The sequence below is a fragment of the Pongo pygmaeus genome, chromosome 16, assembly GCF_028885625.2.
Source record: "Pongo pygmaeus isolate AG05252 chromosome 16, NHGRI_mPonPyg2-v2.0_pri, whole genome shotgun sequence".
Taxonomy (NCBI): Eukaryota; Metazoa; Chordata; class Mammalia; order Primates; family Hominidae; genus Pongo; species Pongo pygmaeus.
In genome coordinates, this window is record NC_072389.2 from 85,833,197 (window position 1) to 85,859,436 (window position 26,240).

Below are 26,240 nucleotides of genomic sequence, written 5' to 3' on the forward strand. Positions count from 1 at the left end.
TGAGAGTTTTTTCAGGCAAGTTAAAGCCAGTGCTCACATCTTGATAAAGTTGTGAGTGCCTCCTCTACTCTTACCTCTTCTTGTGGGCCACTGACTACTAGCATAAGGAAGTGATTGTGCCATTTCCCCTGAAATGAATCATTCAAGAGTAAATTCATTCATTTGAGCAGATTTGTCAACATCACTATGAAAAGAAGGTAACAGTTTTCCATGCCGGTTTGTACTGACCCAAAAAACCACTGCCTTTCCTTAAGATCAATGCCTCATCTGAGCTGGAAAAGGAGCACATAGATTGCTTTGAAATGACATCTTCAAGAGTATTTATTTCATGTCTACAACTTGAACTATTCAGGTGTTTTTTTTTAAAAAAAAAAAAAGAGAGCTTGGAAACTTTAGAAAGGCTGAGTGTGTGCATGTGCAGGCAATATGTGTATTTGTATCTACACTCGGGAGAGGTTCATGCGGCCACACTCATGTTTGCATCTGTACCGCCCTCGAAAGATGAGGGTACTACTAGAAATTCTCAGAGACAATTCTACAGCCTTTGCTAACAATGAGTTCCAGAAGCTCACAAAATTTATTGTGGAGAAGTTAAATTTTTAAGTAATATTTATTCACTGTCTGTGTGTTCCAAGTATGAAGCTAGGCATGGGAAACACAATCCAAACCCACATAGAGCCTGCAAACTAGTAGAGTATTTCTCTGCAGGCTCATCTGTGATCCTCTGTGCTAGAGAACGTTTGCCTTCACCTGAAGTCTACACAGTGCAGCTGAAATTTCCACCAGTCCTCGAGTATAGCCTCCCACAGCCAACCAGAAGAAAACATGACAAAACATTTCACATGCTTCACCCAGCCTCAGTCAGGCTCAGTTAGAAAGAACTAAGTTCCAGAAAGAAGGTAACTAAGAAAGGGGAGTAGCTGCAGTAAGCTCTATCATGCAGGAAGGCCTTAAACAAAATGAAAAAGGCATCAAGTAAAAGATCAATAAATTTAATCACCAACAAATATTTAAACAGCTATAATGACCGAAGACATTGTCAGCTTTAAAGAATAATCAGCAGGCCGGGCGCGGTGGCTCACGCCTGTAATCCCAGCACTTTGGGAGGCCGAGGCGGGTGGATCACGAGGTCAGGAGATTGAGACCATCCTGGCTAACACGGTGAAACCCCGTCTCTACTAAAAATACAAAAAATTAGCCGGCCATGGTGGCGGACACCTGTAGTCCCAGCTACTCGGGAGGCAGAGGCAGGAGAATGGTGTGAACCTGGGAGGTGGAGCTTGCAGTGAGCTGAGATCGCGCCACTGCACTCCAGCCTGGGGGACAGAGTGAGACTCCGTCTCAAAAAAATAATAATAATCTTAATAATCAGCAAACTAAAGATAACTGCCACATATATAAAAATAATTTGTATCCAGAATATTCAAAGAATTCCTACAAATCAATAAGAGACCAAATAATAGGAAAATGGGCAAAGGATGTAAACGGGCAATTCTCTGCATAAGATTTACAAATGATCAGTTAATATATGAAAAGATGCTCAAATGGAAAAATATTTAACCTTACTGGGAATCAAGGAAACAAGAATTAAAACAAGATAAACTCTGTAGTTTTTTAGCCCAACAAATTAAGGAAATTATAACAGATTGCTACAAACTAACATTAGTCAGCTGGGGTAGGGAGACATGGATACTCTAACAAGCTGCTGATGGGAGTGTAAGCTGGTGGAGCCACTTTGGAAGGCAAGGACCTAGTAAATTAAAAAATGTACGTACACCATGACCCAGCATCTACAACCCAACATCCACCCTAGAAAACTACACACATGCATGAGGAAAAATGACATTCAATAAAGCATTGCGTGTGATAACAAACTTGAAATAACCTAAACAGCTATCAGCCACAAATGGCCAGATACTCTACAGTATTTACATACAATAGAATATACATAGCACTCTTAATAATACTATTTTAAATAGCTTTGGATAAAAAAAGTTGCAGAATTACTACCATGTACTGTTTTTACATATACACACATAAATATATGTATGCAAGATTTTTATGTATATATAAAATACATGTACATATATGTATGCTTATATAAAACATTTTACATAAAACATTTACAAAAAGTTTTTTTACAAAGAAGTATTATGTTAGCCTGGCCAACATGGTGAAACCCCATCTCTATTAAAAATAAACACCAAAAAAATTAGCCAGGCGTGGTGGCAGCCACCTGTATTCCCAGCTACTCTGGACTCTGAGGCAGGAGACTCACCTGAACCTGGGAGACAGAGGTTGCAGTGAGCCGAGATCGCGCCATTGCACTCCAGCCTGGGCGACAGAATGAAACTGTCTTAAAATAAATAAGAAAGAAGAACTTATATTACCAAAGCCTTAAAACCTACATTCTTTTACAAGTTCATTTTTGCTACTAAAAACTAGTGCAACAGGAGTCACATGCAATGTGCTTTGGCTAGTACAATTACTATAAGAAACAGTGTATTGTGGTAACACAAACCATTTACATTAAGACACTACTTAATTCTGCTATTTACTGCCCAAATTGTGTTTTTCAAATATCATGTCAAAATTACACGAATTTATATAGTTGTAGACATGTTCCTAGCAGAAGGGTAGGGAGGCAGGGGTCTGGGTAAGTGGAAGGAGAAGGCAAGTAGCCCTTTTGGGCTACCAGGGCATCAGGACCAGGTTCCCTGGGCAATTTGGCACAGGGTTTTGAATGCAGGGTGGCCTCAAAGATGGGACCGAGGAGCAGCAACAACATCAGCAATCCAGAAGGTTCACAGGATGTGAGCAATACTGTTTTGGGTTCCTTATCTGATATTCCTAAAAAACAAAGTTGCTGTTGTTTTTCATGAAAACAGACTACATAGTTTATTTAGGTAGATACGATAAACATTTTAATAGTTACACTTGTGCAATTTCATTTTCTAAATGTAAAGTTAGGCTGGGCACAGTGGCTCACGCCTGTAATCCCAGCACTTTAGGAGGCCAAGGCAGACGGATCACCTGAGGTCAGGAGTTAGAGACCAGCCTGGTCAACATGGTGAAACCCCGTCTCTAGTAAAAATACAAAAATTAGTCGGATATGGTGGCAGGCGCCTGTAATCCCAGCTACTCGGGAGGCTTAGGCAGCAGAATCACTTGAACCTGGGAGATGGAGGTTGCAGTGAGCCGAGATCAAGCCACCACGCTCCAGTCTGAGCGACAGAGCAAGACTCCATCTCTAAATAAATAAATAAATGAAAAGTTAAAAACAAGAATAAAAGACATTCTAAACCACTTTTGGTCGTGGGTGCTATCCAATTCAAGAAATTTTTTTTTTCCAATTAAACTGTTAAATTTAAAACAAACAAGTATAATAGATCATAAGATCATATCAGCTGTCTTGGGTTCCCATTCTATCAAAAATGCATATCTAAACTTATTGAAACCAAAATTTCTCCATCTGTGATGTATACTCTTACTAGCACTAAGTAACAAGGAAAACATCAATGGCTTTTAATGTATCAGGTTATATTATGATCCCTACATGACCACGGGGTAATGAAACTGACAAATTTTATCAGTAGGATTTTTTAAATTATAAAAGCAATTCATGTTCATATGAGAAAACTTGGAAATCACAAAAAGTACATAAAGAAGTTTAAAACAAAGTGTTTCTGTAATCCTACGAAATAGAGCCATGCCAGTATTTTGGTTAATTCTAAAACTGATTTTTAAAATCAGACACTAGATCTAGACAGTATTTTCTTCTTTAATTCATCATGGGAAAGTACAGATTCAATACTGCCATTATTCAGAATCTGTGAAATTCCTCATCTGTAACTGGCATAAGGGTCATGTAAGAAATTCGGTCTCATTAGTTTACAGCTTCACCTCATTTTAACCTAACATCACTGACAGACTGATTTCATTTAAATTAGTATAACTGAAGTCTTACTATACAGTGGTTCTGTTCAGAAACTTAAACATGAATATGGTACTGTCCTCCTGCTTAGATTGCTCACAATCTAGACTACACAGACCAAAGTACAAGGTGGTCATGTTAAATATACTCTAAGAAAGGATATATAAACAGTGATAGTGTGTCCACAGTTGGTTCCTTCCAGCGGGTTCTTGGTCTCACTGACTTAAACAATGAAGCCTCCAACCTTTGAGGTGAATCTTACAGCTCTTAAAGGTGGCACAGACCCAAAGAGTTAGCAGCAGCAAGATTTATTGTGAAGAGCAAAAGAACAAGGGTTCCACAGCTGTAGAAGGAGACCCCAGTGGATCGCCACTGCTGGTTGGGGTGGCCAGCTTTTATTCCCTTATTTGTCCCCACCCACATCCTGCTGATTGGTCCATTTTACAGAGCACTGATTGGTCCACTTTACAGAGTGCTGATTGGTGCATTTACAATCCTTTAGCTAGACACAGAGCACTGATTGGTGCATTTACAATCCTCTAGCTAGACAGAAAAGTTCTCCAAGTCCCCACTTGAGGCAGGAAGTCCAGATGGCTTCACCTCTCAACAGGTTAACATTAAAGAGGAAGTAAACCAAGTTAAAAATTCACAACTTCACAAAGGAAAGAAAATCTGCATCGTGCTTGAAGAATAAGGAAAATTTTGGTAAGAGGAAGAGAAAAAAAGGGATGAACATCAAATGCCAACATAAATGTTCATAAAGGTTCTGGGAAAAGCAAGTAAATCTAGGAAAAAGGCAAACTGGCATTGGACTGCTGAGGACTTCTAAGTATCTTGCTAATCCATTTTTATTCACCAGGCATGATAAGGACTTCTAATGGTTTTCAAAATTCAAACCTACCCTCAAGAGGAAAACAATTGGCCATTACTGAGGATATTTAGAGAAATGCGCCATAGACTTAAAAATAAAAAATCCATGATGCTTCCATTGCTAAAGATCTCTCCCACACTTAAGCTTAGCACTTTGTCTTGAAGCTATCTTATGCTCCCACACAGACCACAACAGAATTAAAAGAACACTTAGAATTCAGATAACTCAACTTTTTTACTTCTTTGTAACATTCCCTGCCACAGGAACATTTGGCAGTCTTCTGAAGGTTATTTCCAACAATTTTTTCCAGTAGTCCATATCATCCAAAAACAGCTCTATTAGAAAATCCTTCCTTCTACTAAATCAAAATTTGCCTGCCTCTAATTTACACCTATTAGTGTAATGATGAGGAGTTATATAAGTAATAATCCTTATTATAGTCCTTCAAATATTCAGAAAGTTCTCTTCCCAAGCTAAATAGGCTAAATAAAACAAGGTCAAACGTTCTTCATTAGACATGACTTTTAGGTTTGGTGTGAATCTCAATTTCACTTTATTAGCTATGCAACTTTGGGTTTAGCTTCTTTTACTGTAAAATGGAGATAACATGACACATTCTACCACATGGATGTACTGTGAAAACATAATGCTAAATTAGCCAGACACAAAAAAACAAATATTGTATGATTCTATTTATATGAGGTACCTAGAATGGTCAAAATCATAGACACAGAAAGTAGAATGGTAGTTGCCAGGGGCTGGGGGCCATGGGAACAGGCAATTGTTCTTTAATGGGTACACAGTTTCAGTCGAGGAAGATGAAAGTTCTAGAGATGGATGGTGGTGATGACTGCACAACAATGTGAATGTACTTAATGCCACTGAACTGTACACTTAAAAATGATTATCATGGTAAATTTTGTTATGTACATTTTACAATAAAGAAAGAATAGTAAGTATGACAAAATTGTACACTTTAAATGATTTAACATGTGTAAAGGAGCTGGGCATAATGGCTCACGCCTGTAATCCCAACACTTCGGGAGGTTGAAGCAGGTGAATCACTGGAGCCCAGGAGTTCAAGACCAGCCTGGGCAACATAGTGAGACCTTATCTCTACAAAACATAAAAAATAAATTAGCCAGGCGTGGTGTAACACACCTGTGGTCCTAGCTACTCAAGAGGTTGAGGTAACACAATCACTCAAGCCTGGGAGGTCAAAGCTGTAGTGAGCTGTGGATTCCACCACTGCACTCCAGCCTGGGTAACACAGCGAGTTCTCTATCTCAATTAAAAAAAAAAAAATGTGTGGCCAGGTGCGGTGGCTCACGCCTGTAATCCTAGCACTTTGGGAGGCTGAGGTGGGTGGGTTGACTGAGCTCAGGAGTTCGAGACCAGCCTGGGCAACACAGTGAAACCCCATCTCTACTAAAATACTAAAAATTAGCCAGGCGTGGTGGCGTGTGCCTGTAATCCCAGCTACTCAGGAGGCTGAGGCAGGAGAATCGCTTGAACTTGGGAGGTGGAGGTTGCAGTGAGCCGAGATCACACCACTGCACTCCAGCCTGGGCGACAGAGCAAGACTGTGTCTCAAAAAAAATAAATAAAATGCCTTACACCAAGTGTCCCCAACCCCCAGGCCATGGACCAGTACCAGTCAGCGGCCTGTTAGGAACCAGGCCACATAGCAGGATGAGTGGCTGAGCAAGTAAGCAAAGCTTCATCTGTATTTACAGCGAGTCCCCATTGCTTGCATTACCGCCTGAGTTCCACCTCTTCAGGTCAGCGGTAGCATTAGATTCTTATAGCAGCATGAGCCCTATTGTGAACTGTGCACACAAGGGATCTAGGTTGGGCACTCCTTATGGGAATCTAATGCCTGACGATCTGTTACAATCTCCCATCAACCCCAGAAGGGACCATCTAGTTGCAGGAAAACAAGTTCAGGGCCCTCGCTGATTCTACATTGTGCTGAGTTGTATAATCATTTCATTATATATTACACTGTAATAATAACAGAAATAAAGTGCACAATAAATATAATGCATTTGAATCATCCTGAAATCAACCCCCATCTGCCACCCCCAGTCCGTGGAAAAATTGTCTTCCACGAAACCAGTCCCTGATGCCAAAAAGGTTGGAGACCGCTGCTTACACAACACTTGGCATATAAAACATGGGCACACAATAGTGACTGTAATAGACTATTACCAACTATGGGGCCTTGCTTGGCTAAATTCTATTTTTTAAGAAAGTAAGAACCTGGGGCCCAGCGCAGTGGCTCATGCCTGTAATCCCAGCACTTTGGGAGGCCAAGACGGGTGGATCACGAGGTCAAGAGATCGAGACCATTCTGGCCAACATGGTGAAACTCCGTCTCTACTAAAAATACAAAAAATTAGCCGGGTGTGGTGGCGGGCACCTGTAGTCCCAGCTACTCGGGAGGCTGAGGCAGGAGAATGGTGTGAATCCGGGAGGCAGAGCTTGCAGTGAGCCGAGATCGTGCCACTGCACTCCAGCCTGGGCAACAGAGCAAGACTCTGTCTCAAAAAAAAAAGGAAAGAAAAAAAAGAAAAACTTGTATTATCATGTCTCTCAGTGTTCCCAACACTGTGCTGCACACAGGTACTCTAAGAATTTGTTCCATTAAAGAAAAAATTTTAAAGCCATTTTAGAATGACTGGAAAACCACTGCAAACAAGGGAATAGAGGGCCAGACATGGTGGCTCATGCCTGTAATCCTAACACTTTGGGAGGCTAAGGTGAGCAGACTGCTTGAGCCTAGGCGTTTGAGACCAGCCTGGGCAACATAGCAAGACCCTGTCTTAAAAAAAAAAAAAAGCTGATTAATCTAACACACACACACAAAGAAACCACATTCCTTTAAAGTAACATCTCTTTGGTACAGAAGAGTCTAGAAAACATAAAACTTCCCAAGATGTTAGTATATTAATCAGTGAATGACTGCCAAACTATTTAGATAAGTGGTGATAAGTACACAAATTGTTTTATTAACTTAGGCTTATCAGATTAAATTACAGGCAAATTTTACCAATGGCCCTCTACAAAAAGCATACATAAACAAAGAAGTCATGTAATAAATAAACTCTCAGCAGTGAAGAGCCACAAGTGACAAAAAAGACTAAAAACCACAGAGCTACCTGTCTCTGAATTGGGACATTTATCAACAAAGGTTATTCTTGAGAAGTCAGTATGAGTTTAAAGCATCTTCATAAACTTATCCAGTGAGCCAGGATGTAGCTTGACATGGGTTTAGGCATATCACTCCCAATGATGGAAAGGAACAGAAATTTTATCACTAATATCATGGTGAACATTGGTAGGATCAAAAGTCTAGATAAAAGGAAATATGATAATTTCTCATGAGAAAAATAAACAGTGTCTAGAAAGTCCAGACAAAACTGATTCCTTGCAAAATTCAAAATTAGATTAAAAAGAATGTTTGGAAGTTAAGAAAGGAAAAGTGAATACATGAAATCCTAGCTAGAAGATTCACCATGAACAAGTTCAACTGAATCAACTGCAATGGTTATTTTCAAACGTTAGTAATGTAGTATTCTTCACTGTAGGTGAGAATCTTGTAGGCACAGTATAACTTAATTATAGTACAGCATTTGACAAAATCTTTCCTAATATCCACACAAAATGTCATATGGGCCTGACAATAATAGACAGAACTAGTTGTTATTGAACAACCATAATGCATGCTGATTAATGGACTGTGTTAATCTAAAGTGAGTCTAGTTGACTTGCACACTTCTGAGTAATTTATTCTGTCAATATTTTTATCAACAATTTGAATGAAGACATAGTAGGTATGCCTACCAAATATAAAGATGACCAAATAGAAAGTGTAATATTAAATGTCTAAATAAAAACTAACAAAAGGAAATTTAAAAACCTTATATTTAATCTAAGCACACCTAAAAAAATAAAAAATAAAAATAAAAGCCTTATATTTAAGCTAAAAAAAAAAATCCACTACACAAAAACAAGATTAGGAAGACTCAGTTTAACATCTTATGTATAAAACATTTTGGAGAGAAGTTGATACTTCTGGTTCATATTAAGCATAAGTAACAGAAGTTAAAACTGTTAATGAAATATTTGGTTTAAAAAAAAAAAAAAACCAGCATTTGGCTCATACCCACCACACACTCTGCCTGGTCAAATGTCATCTAAAATGCTGGGCACAATGTATAATGACAATGAGCAATTAAGGGTTAATTAAGAAAAAATAACCATGGTTGAAGGATCAGAGAATTACATTATCTAAGGAATGGTTAAACTAACTCGGATTATTGACTCTGGAGAAGGGAATGCTCACCGTGTGTGGCAGGGAGAAAGGGTCAGCAGTGACACGACAGTAGTCTTCAAATATGTGAAGGGGCCATTCGTGTAAAAACGGGGTTATACTTGGAAAAAGCAAAATACAGTGAGAACAGCATAGGCTATGATGTATAAAGACCCAGATTCAAATCCTGGTGCCATTATTTACTGTGTGTTACTTGGCTTGGAGAGAGATTAGCGTCCTTACCTAGAAAATGATACCTACCTCATAAACGTATAAAAATTAGAGGCAAAAAATATTTAAAAGCTGCCTGGCACAGACTGACAAACTGTGATGCATAGTGATGTTAGTTCTCGTCCCTAGATCTTTCTGTTATTCTAGAACAGAGTTTTCAAAGTGAGAAATGAAACTCATTCATGGGTCACAAAATCAGCTTAGGGATTTTTTTTCTAATGAAACAGAAGGAAAATATTAGAGCACACCATTTGTGGTAAACGTAATCATAATTTTGTGAAACTTCTGTTTCAGTCATTCATATACAGTGAATAGATTATGAGTTAAAATGTATGTCTTATCATGAAGTTGGATCCAAGAAAAAAAGTGTGAAAGTGACTACTGTAGAGCACTATTTTCTATGTGTGTTCTATAAGATGCTAGTTCCTTGGGAGCTTGATTAGATTTAGGAACAAACCATACTCCCTAGAGATTTACTATGTTCAGTACACATTAGCATCTCCAAGAGCCCAGCATTAAAGAAACTTGTTTATCTTTGTTGAAACCAGTTTTCTCCCACATTTATTCAACCCCAGGACCCACCCACTTTTTTTTCCTACATGGTATTTATTGACATCTTCAGAACTAACATTTTGTGGTATATACACTCTGGAGGAAACACTCCTCTAAATGAAAAAGAAGATGCAATGGCTAGAAGTTACAGAAGGTAGATTTTTAGCTTGCTAAGAAAGAAAAAAATCTCAACTTCAAATCTTCCTGCCACTGACATCCACCCCCTATAACTTTTACCCTACACACATGCCTCAATGCATTTTACATATGATTTATCCAACTTTCAATTCACACAAATGTTCTCAGAAAAAGTGTAGGACATCTATAATATCTAGATATGAAGCCAGGATCAAAGCAATAAGCAGGAATCATCTGGTCAAAAGAAACTCCTGGCATAGTATTTAGGAAGACTTGACAAAGCTTAATAAAACTCATGCTCAGGAACCAAAGCAGCCCAAGACTTAATCGGCTTCTCCAAGTGGACTCAATGTGTTCTAATAATACATCATTTAAAGTGGACTTGTTATAAGTAAAATGTTTATTTAGAAACAGAATGCTTGCTCCTCAGTACTGCAAGGAAAAATCCGCATTTAGACAAAAAGTTTTTTCAGCAAGGCAATTTTACTTTCTGCAGAAAGGGTGCTCCTCACAGATGAAACAATGGCGACAGCACACCCGAACAAAGGAGGGAAGCAATTTTTATCCCTTATGCAGCTTGTCCCTGCTACTGTGTCCTGTCTCCATTGGCTGGAGCTGGACCTCACAATTTAAATTAAACCCGACTGGCTAATAACTTAAAACTTTCCAATATAGGGAAAGGCAATAGAGAACAAAGGAACAGAGGCATGTCCAGCACAAATACCTTGGTTAAAGTACAAGGACATAGAATTTACTTATTGCCTTATATCTAACAGCTACATAGGATAGGGCTTAACAAAGAGTTATTAGCACAGAGGAGAGGAGGCTTGAAGGAAGTTAGTCTTTAAAAGAAAGTATTATTTCTAACACTTATGATTTATTCTTTAAAAAGAAGGGAAACTTTGAAGAGGAAACTTTTTACTTTCTACAATTCCCTCCTCTTGATTTTATATTTTTCTTTAAACCTTTTTTTTTTTAAACATGTTTTGGCTTAGTTGTTTTGCTTGAGTTTTTAAAAGAAGAAGTTTTTCTGGTTGATGAAATGCAAGGGTAAAAGGGATAGCCAATCGAACTAGAGCGCAAGTACTGCTTTAATTATTTGGCAGAGTGTCCAGCAAAGGTCCTTTATAATACCACCATACATCTGCTTGGGGATGAATAAGGGTGGACTGATGGGTCAGCTTTTGGAAGTGCCTGACCTTACTGCATTCTGTTAAGTCTCCAAGGAATGACAAATTTTCCCCTTGTCATTGGAGACACGAGATAAAATTGGTCTTGGAAGATGGAGGCTGAATGGTCCTTGGGGTACTGCACTTTAGGAAATAGCAGAGAGAGTTTGGCACAGTTTACTATCCTAGGCTGTAGGATTTTGAAAAAGAGCTACCATGCAGTCCATGTCATGTTGATTAGAGGACCATCTGAGTGGAAAGGAGACAACCTGAGCCTCTGGCCTACTGTGCACACAAGCATAATAATGGCTTTTATTTCAAGTGTGGATGGAAAATTTAATCCATTTTAGCTAGGCATCTACATCCTGATACCCTGTCTTAATTGCTATGGTTTGCCTTAGATTTTTTACTTCTACTACAGAGACTTTGGTTTTGTCACTATGTTTGGGAGGAGTGATTGATGGAGAGGTTGAAGGAGCAATAAAGCGTATTTTAAAAATTCCTTTAGGATCCTTTTCTGAAATGTCAGTTCCCATATTATAAATATGACTTAATGAAGCAGAGGAGTTTTCAGATGTTGCAATAGTAATAGTAAGCTGTATAGGATTACATTGGTTATGTTGACAGCTAGAAAGAGCAACTCTTTTGGTGAAATGGATATATGGTTTTAAGGACAAAGACCTCTGGAAGCAGTCCACCTTAGACTTTTAGTGTTCTATAGGATATTAGACCAAGCAGAATATAGAGATTTTGTTTTAGAGGGACAAGAGTCCAATTCCTACCAATTAATATAGCTACCATTCTCTGGATTATTAGTATCCTTATAGGAACTTATTATGTCTTTCTAAACTAAGGAAATCCAAGAGGGACAGAGATATTTTTCTGAAGTAGTAAGCTGTCTTTGGTTATTTAAATCTTCACAAGGTGTAACTAAACAGGCATCAAAAGTAATAACTTCAGGTGAGTTAGATCTAGTTACATGAATAATAAGATGGGGAATAGTTAAAGGGAAGAAAAAGAAAAAGATAGATAAAACTTTTCTTAGCCTTAATTTGGTAGGGCTTGACCTTGGAATAATGTCCCATGATTTTGAAGGTGATGATGCTTTCTTGACTGGGGTATGATGTGTCCATCCTTTTTCTGCTGTGCAAAAGGCAGTCTCGGTGGTTAGCAGCACAAGGTAGGGTCCTTCTCAGGCTGGCTCCAGTTTTTCTTCTTTCTATGCTTTGATGAGGACGTGGTCCCCAGGCTGGTGGTAGTGTACTGGAAATTCTAGGATTGGTACCTGTGCTAAAAGACTTTTAGTTCTGAGGGAAGGGAAAGTGGAAGATAAGTATATCATTTCTAAGAAACTGATCTTTTGTTTTAAATGTGGGGGCATCAGCAGTGGAATGTAAGTAAGGTAACCCATAGGTATCTTTTTGACTTTATAGTCCCTAGTGCCTTTTTGCTAAGAAGTTTCTTTTTCCTTGTTTTTACTTATGTTGTCTCTGAGGGATCCTTTGGGGCTCCTTATTTTGTCAGAACTCTGCATATCCTGGGGCTTGAGGCCCCATGGTGAAGCCTCCCACTCCACCCTAGCTCAGCACTGCGGACAATGCAGCCCCACCACCTCTTAAGGTCTTGGCCTCCTTATGGCCCTCACCGCTCCCATGCATTGAGGCCTTGGGGATGAGGGGCCTTGTGATTCACCCGGCTGCCCCTGGACCTTGCTCCTCCCTGAGACCCCGCCATCTGGCCCCTGGCCTTGGGCTGGGCTGGCTGGCTAATGGTTGCCCGGCCCCCTCCCCCGCACACGAAGTGTCTGTCTGTGCTTAGGTCCTCCAGCCAGCTCGCACTGCAGCCTCTATAAGAGCTGCTGGAGGTGGAAACTCGTTGGCATTAAGCCTGAGCTTAGAGGGCCCCGGCCTGGGTTCTTTGATGCAGATGGAACAAGATTTTTTTTTTAATAAGGTACTTGGATATTTCTTTTTGGTTTAGCAATATTCATTTTCCTTTTGAATTTTTTTAGCACCTATTTTTTAACCTTTTAATGTAGGTAAAAATCTGTATTCTTATGCCTCCTTATAATTCTTTTACTAAAAGTATATTTTACTTTCTTTACATATTTTGCACATAAACTGTTTAACAGTTTTACATTCAGGATGCCTACTTTTAAATTATACAATATTTCTTGCATAAATTCCCTTTTATAACATTTTTTTCAACTTTCACAATCTTTGACATGCCTCAACTTCTTGACTACCTTTTACACTATTTCTCTTCCCAGTCTTACCTTCTGTGTCTTTCTTTGATCTCTGTCTCTTTCAGTCTTTCACTTATTCTCTCCCTCTCTCTCTCTCATTTGGGCTCTCTCTTTTTCTGTCATCCCGTTTCCTCTTTCTCTTACACTTAGTCTTCTGGGCTGGGTGGGATCTACGTGGCCACAGTCTGGGCCACCGCCGGCCTAGAGGCTAGGCAGATAGATGCCTGCCCCAAGTTGCATGAGTCATGCCCCTTCGCCTCCTTTGCTCTCCTCCTGGTGCTGGTCCCTGCCCTCTTCTTCCACACAGAGCCAGGCTGGGGAGAGGGACCCACCCTCTGGCGCGCCTGGCTGCCTGGCACAGGCTCCTGGCCCCAGTGCGCTCATAGTCTCCCACTCGGCTCCAACTTGCAGGCGTCCACGGTCAGCCAGCCTCCGAGGGTGGCAGGATGCACCCGAGGGGCGCGGAAGGTGCGGGGCTCAGGGGCCGGCAGCCTGGGTGGCTCTGGCTGTGCAGCCGGGAGCGAGGAGAGTGCCCCAGCCACCGCCGCTCTGCCAGGTGCCAGCGATCCGCAACAACGTAGAGCCATGCTCGCTGCTCTCGCTTTCTCTCTGACTTCCTTTCCTAGTTTCTCTTTCCTCTCTGTTGGTCTTTCCCTTGCCTCTTCCTTCCCCCAAGAAGAGGGGAAAGGGAAGTTTTGAACATTTTTCCTACGACCGGAAGTTTCTGTGAGGTTCAATCTCCCCCTAATGGGGATTTTTCACCTCTTTTTAACCTCCAAGACACCTCGACCAAGGAATACTTCACCACCCCTCCCCCGGTGGCTTTTCTTTCCTTAGTCCTAAGGAATGCTTTACCTTGGTATGTCCCAACCAAAGAATGCTTCACCGCCCTGTGGCTTCTTTTTCCTTAGTCCTGACCACCAAGGAAGTGTTTTACTGGCTCCCCTGGCATTTCCTTCCTTGGTCTGTGCAGAGTTGCCTGGTCCACGTGGTATGTGAGGATCTTTTACTCCAGGTCACCAGCTGGTTTCTTTCCACATTGCTGAGAGTCCAGTTTATTTGTCACACCTGGTGGGTCTCGATTCCTTACCCTGAGGCCTCCGCAACAAGGCAGTGGGGCGCCTTCCTCATGAGAGAGGACCAGAGACCCACCCCCCCGCCCCCGGAGGAGAATGGCTCCCTGTACAGGCCACCGCCATTGTTATAAGTAAAATGTTTATTTAGAAACAGAATGCTTGTTCCTAGGTACCGCAAGGAAAAACCAGCATTTAGACAAAAGTTTTTTCAGCAAGGCAATTTTACTTTCTGCAGAAAGGGTGCTCCTCACAGATCAAACAATGGCGACAGCACACCCAAACAAAGGAGGGAAGCAGTTTTTAATCACTTATGCAGCTTGTGTCCTGTCTCCATTGGCTGGAGCTGGATCTCACAATTTAAATTAAACCCGACTGACTAATAACTTAAAACTTTCCTATATAGGGAAAGGCAATAGAGAACAAAGGAAAAGAGGAAGTTGCCTGCGAAATGACTTAGAAAAGTAATACTATTTCCAAATAAGGAAGGGGCATAGGCTGTGAGCTGGAACGTGCCTGTGAGCATGTCCAGCACAAATATCTTGGTTAAAGTACAAGGACATAGAATATACTTATTCCCTTAAATCTAACAGCTACATAGGATAGGGCTTAACAAAGAGTTATTAGCACAGAGGAGAGGAGGCTTGAAGGAAGTTAGTCTTTAAAAGAAACTATTATTTCTAACACTTATGATTTATTCTTTAACAAGAAAGGAAATTTTGAAAAGGAAACTTTTTACTTTCTACAGGCTGATGAGTGCAGCTAATCCTCATTATTATGAGCATCACTATTATCATCACTTGCAAGAGTCATGTGACAATATTTAGATGATTCTGGGTTCTTTTAAAGTGCATACATACTCAGGATTCCTTTGGGAGGATGCAATTTCACATTTATATGAAAAACTGTCACTACCACAGTCAGCTCTAATAATATTTGACATCACCTGGTAATAAAGGTTTGTCGGCTGGGTGTGGTAGCTCACGCGGCACTTTGGAAGGCCAAGGCGGGCAGATCACGAGGTCTGGAGTTCGAAACCAGCCTAGCCAGTATGGTGAAACCCCATCTCTACTAAAAATACAAAAATTAGCTGGGCATGGGGGTGGGCACCTGTAGTCCCAGCTACTTGGGATGCTGGGGCAGAAGAATTGCTTGAACCCAGAAGGCAGAGGTTGCAGTGAGGTGAGATCATGCCACTGCACTCCAGCCAGAGCAACAGAGCGAGACTCCGTCTCAAAAAAAAAAAAAAAAGTAAATAAAAAATAAAGGTTTGTCACCACATACTCAAGAGTACTTCTGTTATTCAAATCTTCCTAACTGGGAGTTACAAATATCTCTGACTCTGCTCTTGTCAGAGCATAAAATGCCCTTCCCACTCTTTCCTCACTTCCAGACTCCAAAGCCTCCTCCTCAAAGTTTGGCCCATCTACTTTGGACGACTGTTTTCTTCCCAGTTACTGCACACTGACAGTACTTTTGTTCTATCTCTCAGCAATTCACCATACACTTTCTAGTTTATTTATCTGCATAAAACTTAGTTCTCAACAAGACTATAACTGCCTTATGAACATGGATCAACACTTGAGAATCTTCAGAGTCTCCTATAACATCATGTAAGAGCTCACAAAATGTTTGATTTAAATAGCTAGGCTTAAGAGTAACAGGCCGGGCACGGTGGCTCACGCCTGTAATCCCAGCTCTTTGGAAGGCCAAGGCGGGAGGATCACGAGGTCAGATCGAGGCCATCCTGGCTAACACAGTGAAACCCCATCTCTTCTAAAAATATGAAAACAAAAAATTAGCCGGGCGTGGTGGCGGGTGCCTGTAGTCCCAACTACTCGGGAGGTTGAGGCAGGAGAATGGCGTGAACCTGGGAGGCGGAGTTTGCAGTGAGCCGAGATTTCAACAGCGCTAAATGCATACATGGATTATCTTACTAAATTTTCATAACTCTATAGAGGTAAGTGCTATTATTATTTTCTCCATCATAGAGGAAGAAAGTGAAGCTCAGAATAACTTGCTCAAGGTCATACAGCTAGTAAGTGGCAAAACCAGGGCCTAAATCCAGCAAAGCTCTTAACTACCTCAGAACACTGCACAGTTCGAGCCCTGCAATACTATAGTCTATGAATGATTTCGATTTCACTAAGTTAGAAGTTTGAATTTCAACAGAGCAGAGACATTTTAGCTAAAAGGTACAATTTTAAAAAGGATGAATTAAGAGAATTTCCCACAGACATCTTTATAATAAAATGAGAGGAAAAGCCTCCCCGCCAGCAGGGACATGAAAGTGATATTAAGATGTGGGTCGCAATTTCATCAAGAAGTGGCTTATGACAATACAGCTTTGGTTTAGGTATTAAAATAGGACTCTTTCTCTGCCCATAGGAGGACATGGAAATGAAGGATAGATGTGATAAATGTCAATTCAGAGCTCTGCAAAATGCCAATCAATTCTTGTTTTAAAAAATCAGAGCCAGGGTTCTTGTTCCACCCTTGATTCTTCACACAAAACAGCACCATTCTCTGACCTCTTCACACAGAGCAAGCTTTACCCCACTACCCAAAGGGGAGTGCTGATCCACATGGTCTCCCCATCCCCGCTAGAAATTGATCCCAAACACCAACCGCTGCATAGACGTAGGCGACTTTGGTCTGCACCCCCGAACTTGGGATACCTCATCAAGCCAAACCCCTCCCCAACATCCAAAACGCCCAGACCAGCTCTGGTCTCTTATACAAAGCAGAATCTCTGCCTACAAAGCAGTTTCCCACCTCCGACTCCTCCCCACGGCGAACAGCCCTTCTGGATCCAACCAACCCACCAACCCCAATAGGTCCCAGCACCCAGAGGGTCCACAATCCAGAGAAGGAGCTACAAGCCCTGTACTCTCAAGCCTCGAACCCCCAACTCCAACTGACCTCCCCTCTGCCAGAGCAAGAAGACCACAAGTACCCGCCGAGAGCGGACCTGGCTGGCTACACAAAGCCAGGCACCCGACCAGAGGGACCCTCGGGGATGTCCTCCGCCCCCGGGGCGTCCCCGCCCAGCCCCGCCCGGCGCCCCGCGCTCACCAGCTCTCCTCCCCCTCCTCCTAGCCTGACGGACGCTCCAGGTCGTCCAGCAAGCCGCCCTCCCCCGCCGCCAGCAAAAAGGTGGCGTCCCGCAGCTCCTCGTTATTCGTCCCCCTCGGGTCCACCCGGCCCCGCCGCCCGACTTTGCGCTGAGGCCCAAGGGGAAGCCCCAAGGGGACCCCGCGCCGTAGAAGGGAGTGGAGAAGCCGGCGAACCGCCCTGCCGGGCCGATGGATCCCGGCCCCAGCACAGAGCGAGCGGCTCCTCAGCTGTTCGTGCTGCTTCCCCAGCTTCTTCACCGGCTCCTGCAGCTTCCGCACCTCCTGGTCCGCGTTCACGTTGGAGTTAACGTCCTCCATCCCGGCCCCGCTGCCTCCGCCGCCCGCGGCCCTCTCGCTCTCGCAGCAACAAGGAAAGAGCCGGAGGAAAGAGGCCTCCACGCCGCTCACTCCAGCCGAGGCCCCCGCATATAGCAGGGCCAGGCCCCGTCGCCAGGGTTCCCCCAGCGCGGGTTCCGAAGCGCCGCTGGCCACAGATGAACCACCTCCTCAGCACCCGTCCGGGATTCGGGGAGGCAGCGCCAATTTCCGGTCTCTGCCGCCATCTTCCCTCCGTCCCTCCGCCCACCGAGGGTCTGCCCTGTAGGTGACCTCAGAGCGTCGGGGGTGGGCGTGGCCCCGGCGGGCGCTAAGAAGACCTGGCGCAGAGAGGACCACCGAGCTTCCTACAGGGCGGGGCCAGGTGTGTGAGGGGCGGGGATTACACCCGAAGGGGCGTGTCTGGACTGCTGGCAGAAGTGGAACGCGGCCTGACCTGCGATGGAAAGCCCCTGCAGGCCCGGAGGCGAGCAGAAGGCATGCCGCGAGCCGGGCTGAGGTGGTGAACACGGCCCTCGTTCACCCCGCCTATTGGTCTGGGCGTGTGGGGTGTTCTCCACCCCCTTATACGGCGTGTGGGACCCACGGGCCAGTCCCGCCCGGCTCCGGGCCGGATCTCGAGTGGGCGCTCAATGGGGTCCGGGGAGAGATAGTTTACTTTGTTCAGCAAATATTTAACCGATGCCTATTTTAATGGGAGATTGTCTCCGCTGGCGGGAGCCTCAGAGGCCGCCTATGTCCTGTAAGAAACCCGAATTTCAGACAGTTAAGAGAGGTCTAAGGTCAAAATAATAATCATAATTTCTTCCTACTGGCCAGATACTATGCTAAGCCCTTTTTTATTTTATTATTATTATTTTTTGTCACCGAGGCTGGAGTGCAATGGCCCGATCTTGGCTCACTGCAACCTCCGCCTCCCGGTTTAAAGCGATTCTCCTGCCTCAGCCTCCTGAGTAACTGGGATTACAGGCGGGCGCCACCACGCCCCGCTGATTTTTGTATTTTACTAGAGACGGGGTTTCGCCATTTTGGCCAGGCTGATCTCGACGCTGACCTCAGGGTGATCCGCTCACCTCAGCCACTTGAAGTGCTGGGATTACTGGCATCAGCCACCGCGCGCCCGGCCGTGCTAATCACTGTGAAAGGCATTATCTCATCGGTTAAAACATAGTTTTCCTGACGTAAAAGTTTACAGCACACTGGCGCAGAAGATGGAAAACCGCTGCTTGCCTTTCTCCGTTTATTGACTCACATTCTGCTCTTTGGATCATTTTCTTCGGAAAAAGTTTTCCGAAGTGTGTCTTGACTTTAAGTTGTGTATTAAAAGTACTTGAACACGCTGACAGATACTGAAGAATGCAGAAAATTGTATGAGTGTGAAAATCTGCCTTTATGATGTGTATTAGTGGCAGCAAATCCAAACAAAACTTAAGTGCTTTGTTTTGATGACATTCATTGGGCTTCAGATGTCAATTGTGCACTGCTTTGGCTTGTGTTTGCAGCCACAAACACAAGTGGAGTTATTAACGCCACTTACTAAACACAAGTGGAAGTTATTAAGAGTGGAGTTTCCCTCCTCCAAACAGTGATCCAGTTCTTTTATTTATTTATTTATTTTTGAAATGGAGTCTCGCTCTTTGGCCCAGGCTGGAGTGCAGTGGCGCGATCTCGGCTCACTGCAAGCTCCGCCTCCCGAGTTCAGGCCATTCTCCTGCCTCAGCCTCCCGCGTAGCTGGGACAACAGGCGCCCGCCACCGCGCCCGGCTAATTTTTTGTTTTTGGTAGAGACGGTGTTTCACCATGTTAGCCAGGATGGTCTCGATCTCCTGACTTCATGATCCGCCCGCCTCGGCCTCTCAAAGTGCTGGGATTACAGGCGTGAGCCACCGTGCCTGGCCAGTGATCCAGTTCTATTACACCTGGGTGTGGACTCATGCCACGACTGATTTGCTTCTACCCTTTAGCTTTTCTAGTGCCTTAGTTTCCTTGCCTAGAATATCCTGCCTGCCATAGCTGATTCCTTTTCTTAAAACCCGTACTCGCTCATTCATTCAGGAAACCTCTTCCTGAAAATTCCACAAAAATCTAATTATTCTTTGTATTCTAGCATTACCCGAGCCATAGTTTTCAATAGGTGTTTGCACTTTTTAAAAAAATTTTCATTATTTTCTATTATTTTGTTTTTGTTTGTTTACTTGATTTAAAGACACCATTTTTGTTTACCATGTCTAGTACACTGACACAGTGGACACTCAATACGTGGTTTGTTGAAAGTTAAGTAGAATGTAAGTTCTTACAGGCCAAAGACCAGGTAGATGTTTATTCATAGCAAAAAAACGTACTGTGTTAAAAGTTTGCTGGCTAACTGTCAGTCGAGTATTTTCCTAGCTATACAGACCTAGTCAAAGTGAGAGGTGATAGCGTGCTGGCAGTCCTCACAGCCCTCGCTCGCTCTTGGCGCCTCCTCTGCCTGGGCTCCCACTTTGGCCGGCTTGAGGAGCCCTTCACCCCGACGCTGCACTGTGGGAGCCCCTTTCTGGGTTGGCCAAGGCCGGAGCCGGCTCCCTCAGCTTGCGGGGAGGTGTGGAGGGGGAGGCACGGGCGGGAACCGGGGCTGCGCGCAGTGCTTGCGGGCCAGCGCGAGTTCCGGGTGGGTGTGGGCTCGGCGGGCCGGCACTCAGAGGGCCCTGCCGGCCCGGCCGGCCCCGGGCAATGAGGGGCTTAGCACCCAGGCCAGCGGCTGCAGAGGGTGTGCTGGGTCCCCCAGTAATGCCGGCCCACCAGCGCTGCGCTCCATTTCTGGCGGGCCTTAGGTGCCTCATGCCTGAGCCTTCCCCCGCCCCCGCTCCTGTGCGGCCCAAGCCTCCCCTACGAGCACCACCCCCTGCTTCACGGCGCCCAGTCCCATCGACCACCCAAGGGCTGAGGAGTGCGGGCGCACTGCGTGGGACTGGCAGGCAGCTCCACCTGCAGCCCCGGTGCGGGATCCACTGGGTGAAGCCAGCTGGGCTCCTGAGTCTGGTGGGGACTTGGAGAACCTTTATGTCTAGCTAACGGATTGTAAACACACCAATCGGCACTGTGTATCTAGCTCAAGGTTTGTAAACACACCAATCAGCACCCTGTTTCTAGCTCAGGGTTTGTGAATGCACCAACCCACACTCTGTATCTAGCCACTCTGGTGGGGACTTGGAGAACCTTTGTGTGGACACTCTGTATCTAGCTAATCTAGTGGGGACGTGGAGAACCTTTGTGTCTAGCTCAGCGATTGTAAACGCACCAATCAGCTCCCGGTCAAAACAGACCACTTGGCTATCTGTAAAATGGACCAATCAGCAGGATGTGGGTGGGGCCAGATAAGAGAATAAAAGTGGGCTGCCCGAGCTAGCAGTGGCAACGCGTTGGGATCCCCTTCCACACTGTAGAAGCTTTGTTCTTTTGCTCTTTGCAGTAAATCTTGCTGCTGCTCACTCTTTGGATCCACACTGCCTTTATGAGCTATAACACTCATGGTGAAGGTCTGCAACTTCACTCCTGAGCCAGTGAGACCACGAACCCACCAGAAAGAAGAAACTTCGTTCCACCAGAAGGAAGAACACATCCGAACGTCAGAAGGAACAAATTCGCGACACGCCACGCCGCCTTTAAGAACTGTAACACTCACTGCGAGGGTCCACGGCTTCATTCTTGAAGTCAGTGAGACCAAGAACCCACCAATTCCGAACACAAAAGGATGTATTTGTTTGCCAACATAATTGCCAAGTAATATATATAATCTGTGTAATGCACATCTAAATATCATTGCTGTTTCGGACCAGTCTGAACACGTTGCCAGAGGGTTGAAAATCATGACTACTGGCCGGGCGCGGTGGCTTACGCCTGTCTGTAATCGCAGCACTTTGGGAGGCCGAGGTGGGCGGATCATGAGGTCAGTAGGTAGAAACCATCCTGGCCAACATAGTGAAACCCTGTCTCTACTAAAAATACAAAAATTAGCCGGGCATGGTGGCGTGCACCTGTAGTCCCAGCTACTCGGGAAACTGAGGTAGGAGAATCTCTTGAACCCAAGAGACAGAGGTTGTGGTGAGCCGAGATTGCGCCACTGTACTCCAGCCTGGGTACAGAGCGAGACTCCATCTCAAAAAAAAAAAAAAAAAAAAAAAAAAAAAAAAAAAAAATACTTCACGTATAGAAGTTCTCACTTGCGTTTAATGCTTTGTGAAATAGATTCCAACTAGTCAGTGTCTGTAAGGAGAACCCTTCCAATATACTCCTTGAAAAGAGTAATTCACTGGACATATGAAGTTAGCACTAATGTTTGGGGCAAGGAGAGCTTGTTGTAGTGTGGAACAATGAATTAAGAATCAGAAATCCTGATGTTGGGTTCTAGCTGTAGCATAAATGTGCTTGCCCTGATCACTTGTCTCTTAATCTCTGGTCCTTAACTTAATTTAGAATATGTGAGTTGGAGGATCTCCAATATCTCTTCCAAGACCAAAAAGTAAAGGATTCTGATGAGCCCCCATGGTTGCAAAACATAAGAGTAAATATACTTAAATATATAGAGAAGTTAATAGTAGATAGATATACTTGGATTTTTTAATTCAGTTGCCTTACTCAATATCTTACCTTTTTCACTCAATAAATATTGAGCATCTACTATGTGGCAGGCACCAATCTAGATATTTGGATGTTTAATAGGCCGTGTAAGTACAAGACAACTTTCGTGTTTTGTTTTGTTTTGTTTTGTTTTGTTTTGTTTTGTTTTGTTTTGAGACGGAGTCTCGCTCTATTGCCAGGCTGGAGTGCAGTGATGTGATCTTGGCTCACTGCAACCTCCAACTTCCAGGTTCAAGCTATTCTGCCTCAGCCTCCCGAGTAGCTGAGATTACAGGCACGCACCACCACGCCCGGCTAATTTTTGTATTTTTGGTAGAGACAAGGTTTCCCCATGTTGGCTAGGATGGTCTCGATCTCCTGATCTCGTGATCCGCCCACCTCGACCTCCCAAAGTGCTGGGATTACAGGCATGAGCCACTGTGCCCGGTGACAACTTTCAACTCATACCCACACACACACACACACACACCCTCGTCTGCTTGTCCTGTAGTCTTCACCATTCCAGTAAATGGCAGCTCTTTTCTTCTAGATGCTCAGACCAAAAACCTTAGGATAGTCCCTACTCCTCACTCCTCACTTTCTTTCACCCACCAAATCCCTTTTTTTTTTTTTTTTTTTTTGAAATGAAGTCTTGCTCTGTCGCCAGGCTGGAGTGCAGTGGCCCGATCTTGGCTCACTGCAACCTCTGACTCCAGGGTTCAAGTGATTCTCCTGCCTCAGCCTCCCTAGTAGCTGGGACTACACCCGCGTGCCTCCATGCCCAGCTAATTTTTGTATTTTTAGTAGAGATGGGGTTTCACCATGTTGGCCAGGATGGTCTCAATCTCCTGACCTTGTGATCTGCCCGCCTCAGCCTCCCAAAGTGCTGGGATTACAGGTGTGAGCCACTGCGCCCGGCCTACCAAATCCATTCTTTAAGCAAGTCATGCTGGCTCTGCATTCAAAATATGTCTGATTACTTCCCAGTACCTACACTGCTGCGACTCTAATTCAAGTCGCCATCTTCTCTTGTCTAGATTACAGTGGTACTGTTTTAATGAGCTATTCCACTTTGCTACTTACAGTATCTTGTGTACACGGCAACCAGATGATCCTTTGTGTAAGTCACATCAGGTTACTCTCCTGCTCAGAATCCTCCAGTTGCTTCCCAACGTATTTCAGAGTCTTTTCCCTGGCCTATAAGGCTCTGGATACTTGGCAACTTCCGCAAGTATCTCATTAAACCACCCTTCCCCTTCTCACTGTATCACACTGGCCTTCCCGATGTTCTTCAAACAAGCCAAGCATGTTACTACTTTAGGAACTTTGCACTTGCTTTTCCATCTATTTAGCATCTGTTCTTCCTCCACATTGTCATGTGACTGACTGCCTCACTTCATTCTGGTCTCTGCTCAAATATCACCTGAATTCACTATCCTCATTATGATGATTCTCCATAAAATAGCATCCCTATCCCCCATCCTCTTAATTCTGTTTCATTTTTCCTCCGACACATCTATCTTTCTTTCCTTCCTTCCTTCCTTCTTTCCTTCCTTCCTTCCTTTCTTCCTTCCTTCCCCTTTCCTGCCTGTCTCTCCCCAATAGAATGTGAACTTCATGAGAACGGAGTTCAGTTACATCCCCAGTGCCTACAACAGTGCCTAGTACATGCTAAATGCTCAATAAATGTTTGAATGAGTGAGTGAATGGATTTAGGTTAAGTGAAGCCTCCTAAAAGAGAATTTCAGATAATATGGTTATATCTCAAGTCCTTGAAGGGGAAATTTGCAATTATTTTGAACGGCTGACTGTTTTTTTTATTTTGAATCAGAGTTTCGCTCTTGTCGCCCAGGCTGCAGTGCAATGGCACAATCTCGGCTCACTGCAACCTCCACTTCCTGGGTTCAAGCGATTCTCCTGCCTCAGCCTCCATAGTAACTGAGATTACAGGTGCCCACCACCACACCTGAGTAATTTTTGTATTTTTAATAGAGACGGAGTTTCACCATGTTGGCCAGGCTAGTCTCAAACTCCTGACCTCAGGTGATCTGCCTGCCTCAGATTCCCAAAGTGTTGGGATTACAGGAGTGAGCCACTGTGCCCTGCCGAATGGTTGACTTTTTTTTTTTTTTTTTTTTTTGAGAAGGAGTCTCGCTCGCTCTGTCGCCCAGGCTGGAGTGCAGTGGTGCAGTCTCAGCTCACTGCAATCTCTGCCTCCCGGGTTCAAGTGATTCTCCTGCCTCAGCCTCCCGAGCAGCTGGGATTACAGGCGCCTGCCACCATGCCCAGCTAATTTTTGTATCTTTAGTAGAGACAGGGTTTCACCATCTCGGCCAGGCTGGTCTTGAACTCCTGACCTCGTGATCCACCCACCTCGGCCTCCCATAGTGCTGGGATTACAGGCATGAGCCACCACACCCGGCCAGTTGACTTTTACAATTATATTTTCCCCTTCCAAAAGAGCAACATGTCATACTATATATGTCGTCCTTAAAACTAGGTCACTCTCCACTTCCTGAGAGCAAACAGCCCTTAGGAGTTGCTGAGGAGAGAGTATGAGGACAAGAATATTTCCTTTCTATCCTTAACCTTGCCAGGATCTTCCTCTTTCTGGTGAACTATGATACCCTGTCCTCTCTGGTGACTCAGAAGTGTTACAGCATTTTTTTTAAATCACTGTAAATGTGACTGTTTTATAGATACAAGAACTGTTATATAGATACGGAGCTAGGAGGTGTCTGAAGTATGCATCGCAGTTAACCCAACTAGCTTTTCAGGTGTTGTCTTTTATGATAGCCTTGCTTTCTTACTGGAAGAGGGACTTTCTTCTTTTCTAAGCAGGTGTGGCCATTTTCATAACTTGCTCCTACGTGCATGTTAGCTCTTAGCAAAATTCCGGACAAAGTGGAAAATATTACAAGCCACTAAAAGCATTTAGAATGAAAAACTATTACTCAATGGCTTAAAGATATTTAGCCATTCTAAAATCCTAAATCAAAGTGTGTGTGTGTGTCTGTCCGTCTGAGCACATGCTAAAAAGTAATTTAGAAATTACTAGACATAGAAATATTTGCATTTCCTTAGAAAATGCTCACTCCTTTGACAAAACCTTTGCTATCCAATCCATCCATTTTTTAAAATAACAGATCATTTCACTAGACAGTCTGTTCATTTAATCTTCATGGGTACACATGGTCAGGTATTTTCTATTTATCCTCTTTCATCTATTCCTTACCGGCATCCTTCCTCCAGATGTGCCTCCCTCTGGTCTGTCAAAGGGCCTCTTCTTCATGGTCTTGGCACAATACAATTTTACAAAGGAATCCCAGGAACCTTAAAGGTTAGGTACATAAGAATTGAAAGCTTGGTGGCAAAAAGAGGGGGGACTTCCTTAGGGGGATTCAGTCTAGACCGTGGTCCCCTACCACACTGTTGGGGGGCATATATTATATAGACGTAGGGGTGGGTAAGTCTGTGATCAGAGCAGAGGGTGAACAGGTTCTTGAACTGTTAGGAAGCTGCTGTCTTACCCAAAGTGAAACAATACCTTGTCTTTCACCGTTTTTCTGGCAGGTGATGGGAAAATAAGATTCTTAAATAACATCTACTATTTCTTTTTTTTTTCTTTAGTATATCAGTAGGACAGTGAAGTTAGAAAAGT

At 43.7% G+C, this 26,240-nt stretch overlaps 1 protein-coding gene across 1 annotated transcript; it reads left to right on the plus strand.

Annotated features, from left to right (window-relative positions):
• Positions 1 to 12,286: 12,286 nt before the first annotated feature.
• Positions 12,287 to 19,323, plus strand: LOC129013880 (uncharacterized). Its single transcript, XM_054450596.2, is given in 4 exon segments — positions 12,287 to 12,328; positions 13,606 to 14,011; positions 17,276 to 17,820; positions 17,823 to 19,323. Coding segments are annotated over 4 exon segments (1,419 nt in total). The 3' UTR covers positions 18,249 to 19,323.
• Positions 19,324 to 26,240: the final 6,917 nt, after the last annotated feature.